This window comes from Durio zibethinus, chromosome 22, assembly GCF_047325235.1.
Source record: "Durio zibethinus cultivar Kanyao isolate XHJ-2024 chromosome 22, ASM4732523v1, whole genome shotgun sequence".
Classification (NCBI taxonomy): Eukaryota; Viridiplantae; Streptophyta; class Magnoliopsida; order Malvales; family Malvaceae; genus Durio; species Durio zibethinus.
In genome coordinates this window covers 8,433,416-8,442,149 of record NC_143183.1, presented here as the reverse complement: position 1 = coordinate 8,442,149, position 8,734 = coordinate 8,433,416, and the positions used below count along the sequence as shown (strand labels likewise).

General features: G+C 29.9%; 1 protein-coding gene across 1 annotated transcript; it reads left to right on the top strand.

Annotated features, from left to right (window-relative positions):
- Nucleotides 1-580: 580 nt before the first annotated feature.
- LOC111307924 (uncharacterized) lies at nt 581-5,486 on the top strand. The gene is made up of 6 exons (XM_022906264.2): nt 581-884; nt 2,009-2,242; nt 2,980-3,091; nt 3,172-3,346; nt 3,958-4,198; nt 4,961-5,486. The coding sequence occupies exons 1-6, from the start codon at nt 710-712 to the stop codon at nt 5,254-5,256; spliced, it is 1,233 nt and encodes a 410-aa protein (XP_022761999.1). The 5' UTR covers nt 581-709; the 3' UTR covers nt 5,257-5,486.
- Nucleotides 5,487-8,734: the final 3,248 nt, after the last annotated feature.

Sequence of the window (8,734 nt, the reverse complement as noted above, 5' to 3'; positions counted from 1 at the left end):
TCTTAAAATATTTGAAAGACTCTAAAAATTTTGCCCAAGACTTAATTCTTAACTTTTAGAGCATCGCGATTGACTAGAACTTACCTAAACAAAATTAGATATTTATATTTGTATTTGTTTATTTTGTGTCAAACACATATAAAACACAAAATTATCATGTCATAATTTGTGTTGACATGTTAAATGTGAAATACACTTTTTGATTTTTGCCAAACCTATATATGATTTTTGTTAAATTCTAAATCGTTTTACTTTTATTTGTCATTCAAACAAAATATTGATTTATATTAAAAGTTTATTTATATATAAATTAAAAGTTAAGAGTTTATTTGAAAATATATTAAAAATTAAAGAATTATTTAGATGTAAATTAAAAATTAAAAAATTATTTAATTACAATAAATTATAAATATTTATCTAAATAAAGTGGCAAAAAGCCTTGCTTATTATTTCAACTAATGAGAGCATAAACAGTGAACTATATTGGCCTTAAAAAAGTAATGGGCTTGGCCTAGAGTTACAAAGGGTAAGCCCAAAGCAAAATCAATAGAATTTCAACTTTCGCACGTCTTCCATTTCTGGTGCTCGCTCGTCCCAGCTACCGGTCAGCTCTTTCTTTACAAATTTTTATTTTTTAATCTCTTTTTTGATTTACTGGTATCATCTGAGAGTTTGGCCATAAAAATATATCATCTGAGGGAGAGAAGGAATGTCGTGCTTGGCGTCTTGCTGTGCTGCGGCCACGTGCGGGCTATGCTCATCGGTGGCGTCTGGGATCTCCAAGAAATCAGCTAGGCTTGCTTATTGTGGTCTCTTTGGCCTTTCCCTTATCGTTTCTTGGATTCTTAGAGAAGTTGCTGCACCTCTTTTGGAGAAATTACCGTGTAATTTCCCCTTTCTTCTTTCCTTGGTATCTGGGTATTTTTAATATTTGCTTCTTTTAGGATTTGTTATGCCCTTAATTGTTGAAAATAAGAATTGTTCATTTAATGCTTTTGGAAATTTGCTAATTGGATACTTCAAATTTTGAGGTTAGATGATTAGGTTATTTACTAAAAGTTTAAATTTTGGATTTGTATTTCAAAAATTGAATACTCAATTAGAAGATGAACTATTCATGAATGCAATATTGTATCTGACCATTGTCTAAAAGCATGGGCCTAACATATGGGCTTGCAAAGGCTGATACTGGAACCTTAACTTGTAAGTTTTGAGCATTTGGATGTAAAAATGAGTATGGATTTTGACTCTTACCCATTTTTAAAGAGTATGCTAAGTATGATTTGAATTGTGAAATAAATGAAGGGTCGATGTGCTTATTAAAGTACAGGAACTGTGATTTTGGAAGAATATCTGAATTTTCAATAAAAAACATTGTGACATGCGTTATTATCAACCTAAGCAAATGTAAACATAACTATTTTTTCCAAAGTGTTAAGGATATGAGTTCGTGATGGGAAAATTCAATTGGGGCATCATTTACTTGTTTTCTGTACATTGGCTAAGCATTCCTTAATAAAGTTGTTGAACTCTCTTTGTTAGTATCATTTTTATGATGATGTCATACAAATAATAACAGATCATTTGGATCACACTGCTTGTTCTAACTTAACTACTGGACAAAATCCAATTATGCTTTTATGTCATCTAACTATTGGACTTCAGTATATTGAATATCCTGATCTTGTATTTTTTATATGATTTTTTCAGCAATAATTGATTGTGCAGAGCAGAGAAACTGTGATTATTGCCACTATAATTTAAAGTTACACTATCAATTGGCTCTTATATTTTGCGTTCTATTGGCTGCTTGATGTTCGCTAAACTATTATTTTGTATCAATAATTACCCTAATAATCAATGTTTCTTGCTCCAAAAGATCATAACAAAACAATGCACATGTTTCTGTTAATTCATGAATATTTTAATACATTTGATTACTTTTCTAGTGTTTCTGTGGTATGGGTAATATTTAGTCACAAGTATTCTCATATTGTGTCCTTTGCAGGGATAAACACTTCTACTCATACAAAGGCATGGTTTCAACAACAGGCAGTACTTCGTGTAAGCTTGGGAAATTTCCTGTTTTTTGCTGTACTAGCTCTAATAATGATTGGTGTGAAGGACCAAAATGACAGACGTGATTCATGGCATCATGGTGGTTGGATTGCGAAGATGGTGATCTGGTTGTTGCTTGTGATCCTTATGTTCTTCCTTCCCAATGTTGTAATCACAGTCTATGGTTAGTTTTGCTCCCTTAAATGGATGCTCAATTATTAGAATCTTCTCTAATCGGGAGGACTGTAAGTAAAAATGGGTATGGAGACAGATTTTTTTCAAATGGTCTTTGTTGTTCCCCCTTTCCATAAATGAAACAGGATTTCTGCCAAGCAAGGATTGCTGGCCCTGCCCAGACCCAACAATGTTGAAGCCTCATGTACCGAATTCCTTTGGACTTTTCTAATACATGCAACAAACTTGTGTCACAGAAAAAGAACTCTATTTTTTCTTTATGCAACTACATGAGACAATATTTAGGTTTTCATGCCAACCATTTCCCAGGTCTGCATGGGTTATCAATTATAGGTCAAATCTGATTAGGAAACCATGATAAGAGCAAGACCATTCTTTTCAATGTTAAATGGATTGTCGGTGTGATAAATATTACTTATGTCTATGAGGTAAATGTTCATAATATATGTGTTTCTTAAAGGCATAATTAATTACCAAAAATTTAATTCAAAAGGATTTATTCAGAGCAAAAGTTATTCTCTGGCCTTAAATTCCCAGATTCAGAGAGGAGGGGAGAAGGCATGCATAGCTTCTTCATTTTATTGAGTTACAATGTTTGCGTCTCTTGGGCCTATGCTGAATTCAACTTCTTGAATTCCATTCTCATACTTTTATGTGTGTTTAAATATTTTCATCAGATGTGATACTAGAATTCGCGATTAACCTTGCAAATTTTCTTTATTTCAGGAACTTTATCGAAATTTGGTGCAGGGTTGTTTTTATTGGTTCAAGTGATTATATTACTGGATTTTACACACTCATGGAATGATGCCTGGGTTGAAAAAGATGAACAAAAATGGTTGGCTCAAATTACTGTGATTCATTATTGTTCTCCAGTGTCTTTTATTGATTTCTAACCTTTAAGTTCTGCTCCTTCAGGTATATTGCTTTACTTGCTGTATCAGTTGGTTGCTATCTTGCGGCATTTGTATTCTCTGGAATTTTGTTTTTATGGTTCAACCCTTCTGGTCATGACTGCGGCCTTAACATCTTCTTTATTGTCATGACAATGGTTCTGGCATTTTCTTTTGGAATTATAGCTTTGCATCCTGCGGTAAAGATAATCTTGTTTTCCTATTTATTTCTTTTCCATAATCAGGCTGACCTGCTGTGAACAATTTGAGTTGCATAATCCCAATATATACTTTTGGTTAAAATAAAAAAAAGCCCTTGTATTTTTCCAAATTTCCAAGATAAACCCCTCCTTCTATGTGTTTTCAAATTTTCTAAGAGTTAGATTACCACTGAATGGCAGAAGACCAGAATATATCTGGTTAGCTCCTTAGGCCATCTGCTAGTTTACCCAGTGCTTTTTTTTTTTTTTTTGAAATATAGTTTACCCAGTGCTTAAAATTTTATATCTTTTATAAATTTAGTTTCTAGGAGCTCAAATCTTCTTGGTGAAACTTCCAAGTTCTGGTTTCTCAAGGCCTTTGCTTTATTATGCATTCATAGGGAGAATGCATGCCATAAATAGGAAAGCATGCAACATATACCTTCTGATGGTTAAAGTGCATCTGTGTATAAGACATGATACAGAGTGTTAAGTCTTGATGACCTTGGGATTTGGCAGGCTTGTAACCTTCAGGTGGTAATGAATTACTGAATATATTTTAGATTTATTTTGTAACTAACGTCGTAATTGAAATTGAAAATTTTGCACAGGTGAATGGCAGCCTCTTGCCTGCTTCTGTGATATCAGTTTACTGTGCTTATGTGTGCTACACGGGTCTCTCCAGTGAACCTCGAGATTACGTATGCAATGGTCTCCATAATAAATCCTCTGCTGTTTCAACTAGTACTCTTATTCTTGGGATGCTCACAACAGTTCTCTCAGTACTTTATTCAGCTCTCCGGGCTGGATCCTCTACAACATTTTTATCACCGCCATCTTCCCCAAAATCAGGTACTCAGATGATGCAATATGTCTTATCATTTTATTAACTAAGAAACACATAAATTGAAGATATTTATACAAGTTGTCCACATATCTCTTGAAGTTTTCCTGCTGACATTTTCAGATGCCTAAGCTAGTGCACTATATCTTTGTTACATGATTCACGTTTAGTGACTGTTAATGTTTTGTTTGCTATTCCCTTGGAAGAAATATTAAGATACTTAGAAGTAGATGGGAGAATAAGGCTACACCACTATTTAGTCTGGAAAAGGATCTTTTCGTCACCCATTATGCAGGGCATGCCAAGTTCTTACTGGTATATCATTTAGTTTTGTTGCAGTTGATCATGTGTTGAGGCAAGAAAATAAAATAGCAGCTGAACTCGCTAATCTGGGACAGTCCATGGACCATTTTTGGTCAAGTTTGTCTTTGTCCAAGCTGTTTAGCTAGGATTTTCATGTGGTATTTCATTCAATTTCATTTAAACAGAGTGACTGCTAATTTCTTCAGGTTATTATACTTTTTTCATTTGTTAATACACATTTTCAAAATGAATTAGTAAATAACAAGGTCCCAGCTGCCTCTTGATGATACTTTCTAAACTGGGCTCTAAGTTTGACTGTCATTTGATAAGCTTCTGCATTTCAGAATTACTGTTCTTTCTTGTTGGGAGAATAGCTTTCATTCATTTGGAAAGGTAGAGTCTGTCCCTTTAATTAGGGGAGCTGATTTTAGTTTTGCCAAGCAAGTAATGGAAACACTCTGGTGCAGGGAGTAAGAAGCCACTTTTAGAAGGGGAAGATGTGGAAGAAGGGAAGGGAAAGAAGGAGACAGAAGCTCAACCAGTTACTTACTCCTATTCGTTCTTCCACCTGATCTTTGCCTTGGCAAGCATGTACTCTGCTATGCTTCTTTCAGGATGGACCAGCTCATCTGAGAGCTCAGATCTTGTAGACGTTGGCTGGACATCTGTCTGGGTTCGAATCTGCACCGAATGGGTCACTGCTGCATTCTATGTTTGGACCCTTGTGGCACCTTTGATTCTCCCTGGCCGCGAGTTCTTCTAGGTTTATCTCAGTATCATGTCTAGCCATCCAAGAAGCTATGAGTATCTAAATAGTTGAGTAATAGTTTATAAAGCTGGCCATATCTTTAGAAACATCAATGTTCTGCTTCCTTTCCTTCAACTTGATAGTTTTAGAAAGTGAGGCCAGGTTTGTTGGTTTATTGTATCCTACATACAAAATGGGCATGATGAATGTATAGACTCAAAATTGATATAGAATTGATTTCTATCTATGGGGCTTTTATATTTGTAGCTCTTACCTATTTTTTTTTCCCTGTTCTTTTTCTATAAAAATTTGCTCTTGTTGGTTGGAGGATCAAGGAAGAATATCTTGAGCCAGATGAAAAAGAAAAGAATAAATTTATTGTATATTAAACCCGACTCTGATTGGACACCAGTTTGCTAATAGAGTTTCTCTGTTTGCGTTAATTTTTAGGTTGGGTTAATCCTACAAAGTCTTTGAATTATAATAAAGCGGCTAATGTGATAATTGAAGTTTAAAATTTTTTAATGTAATATTCAAATTATGAATATATTAATCAATATAATATTTATTTTTTATGTGATTAATTTTAAATAATAACACATGATGAATAAATAGTTATTTAAATATTATATTAATTAATAAATTTATAATTTAAATATTATATTAAAAAGAGCATTTGATTCGATAAAATTAAAAAATTTTCTTTTAAATTAATATTTAGTTTTCACGTTTTGTTTAAAATTATTTGATTCTTGAGAAAAATATTAATTTTCAACAATATTCAAAGTTTTAAAATCAAAAATTCATATTTTCCTTTAATATTTTAAGATTTCGAATAAAAAGTTACTTCAGTTTTATATTTAACCTGAAATTTTTTTTTTTATCCATATTGTCCTTTTAAAAAAATAAATTTAGAACTCAAAATTAAATTAATATTGCAAATACATAACACATAATCCAAACAAACGCATTTAACATGAAAAAAAGAGAAACAAAAACAAAAAACCACTTATCAAGTTAGACAATAGTGACGATGGTTAGGCTTGGCGGTGATCAGGGAGACCCAGCAGTGAGTACGTGAGACGATGTGATTAGGGGTTTTGTGATTCAGACACTTCGTTTGCTGATTAAAAATTAAGGTGTACAACAAACAGAATAGAAAGTAAAAGGTTTATGATTACAAAAAAAAAAAAAAAAACTCAAATACGATGTTTTTTTAATTAAACGTTGTTATTGAATATTTTAAATTTTTAAACGAAAATAATTACGAAGTTTTTTTTAATTAAATATCGTAATTAAGTATAGTTATTTTTTAAAATTTCACATTAATTATTGTATTTTTTATATAAATGCAGTAATTGATACAATTTTAATTTTATAAAAATATATAAAATCTTTCATTCATTTGATAAAAAGATATAATTTGTCATATTTATTTTTTTTAAAATAAAATAAAAAGTTTTTTTCATAATTATCAAGGATATTATGATAAAAATACATGATTTAATAAATATAAATTTTTCCAAAAAAAAGTAAAAATTTAAAAACAGGATGTCTTAAAAATCAAAATTTTTTCAGATACCATACTTTTTTGAATATCACATTTTCTATTCAAATATAAAATTTCACAAATTAAATGATCTCTTAAAATTTTTAAAATTTAAATATCACATTAATATTTAATTATAATTCAAGATTTATCCATGATACTATCCCTCTTTAAGTTCGCTGGTTCAAAAACAAATTTCTGTGTCTTGTCTGCTAACTGCTAGGTGGCCCTAGCCACTTATATTTTGTTGATAAGCGGAGAAATTGAAGTCAGCTATTTAATATATTGCAGTTAGACGTATCCTCCGGCATTGTCTGGTCTTAATCTCATTTCCGAATGGCCAATCTCCCTTATCAATACAATGCATTAATAATTTTATTTTTAGAATTATTCCCCAAAAAGATCAAATTTTGGTTGATAATGAAAGAAACTCGTTCTTCTTCTTATCAGCCCGACTAGCATTTGTGGATGCTTAGTTTAACATTTTTTCAGTAAAAAAAATACGTTTGGGATAAAAAAATAATATGTTACCTCTATATTTCTAATATTTATTATTTTATATCTAATTTTTTAAACATTTCAATTATTCACAATAATTTTTCATAATAATACTAAACAATAAAATTTTTAATTATATATTTTTTATATCTTTTAAATGAATTTTTTAATCTAAAATTTTTTTTCAATCGCAATGATAATACTAAAATAACCGGAGGTCATTGTCATTTATTTGCTGCTGAACTGAAATAATAAAAAGAGTAGCAAAATATGTGATCGAAGTTAACATGGAAATGACTACTTATTTATTTTGTTGTGAATGTTCAATTTGCAATTGATGACAGAATTGCCTACATTTTTTACTGCAACCAAAAGATCATGCATGTCCCATTTCTGTGTTAAATATATATAACTATTAAAATCAATATATAAAAATTAAAATATATAAAGTTAATGATTTGATCAATTATAGTATAATTATAATTTTTTATACATATATAATCTTAAACGAGAATTAATCTTTTTTTCATTTCATAAATCTTATTTTATCTATAATAAAATTAATTTTTTATTTCATAAATTTCATCCTGTTCAATAAAAAATTTTGAACATAAATTAAATTTCAAATTCTAATTATTAGTGTGAGCGTATCTTTTAAAACAAATATATATCAACTATCATTGTGAGTATACAAGTTTTAGATTTGAAAATTCATAAAAATACAAAGAAAATATTTTCTCGAGTTGTTTAATTGGCATGTACTCAAATCAATGTGAAAGGTAATTTAACATCTAGTTTATAGAATATAATTGTGAAAAATGGATGAAGGCTAATTTTAACTTAGTTCAAAGTGATGATAGGTTTTTTTTTTTTTCTCTTATGCCACTTGCAAAATATTAGAAGAAAGAAAAAAAATTTTCATGAATTATTTTCATCTTATGTTAAAAAAAAAAAAAAATGGAAAAAGGAAAGAAGCTCCATGACCTATAGTGAAGCAAGGCATATTATTAATTTTCACATTTTTAGTGCCTAAGTAACCTGATATTAAATTGATTGATTTTTAAATTAATTGATATGTTATTAGAATTAATATTTAGAAATTATTGATTTAAAAGAGTTTGTAGCATAATACCTTCTTTAACCAATAATAAATATTAAAAGATAAAATTTAAGGATAAATTAAAAATTAAAAAATATAACTTGACTTTAAGAAATAGAAAATGTTTATGTGTTAATTTTGCGAAAAGATTAATGAAAACACTATTTTCAAATTTGGAAAAATATTGTCATCATCAAGACCTAGTACCCTTAAGAGTTCTATTATAACGAAATCATTCCATCAATCAGTTTCATTATCTGTACACCAACATGATACATGTACAACCAACCTTACCTTTACCCCGTATATATATATATATATCAATAATACTAATTTTGTAAAAAATG

What these genes read in the sequence shown, in the direction of transcription:
- LOC111307924 (XM_022906264.2), top strand. Translation starts at nt 710, where the DNA reads ATGTCGTGCTTGGCGTCTTGCTGTGCTGCGGCCACGTGCGGGCTATGC. An exon ending in GAAAAAGATGAACAAAAATG is followed by an intron (nt 3,092 to 3,171) that starts GTTGGCTCAAAT and finishes CTGCTCCTTCAG; the next exon opens with GTATATTGCTTTACTTGCTG. An exon ending in TTATAGCTTTGCATCCTGCG is followed by an intron (nt 3,347 to 3,957) that starts GTAAAGATAATC and finishes AATTTTGCACAG; the next exon opens with GTGAATGGCAGCCTCTTGCC.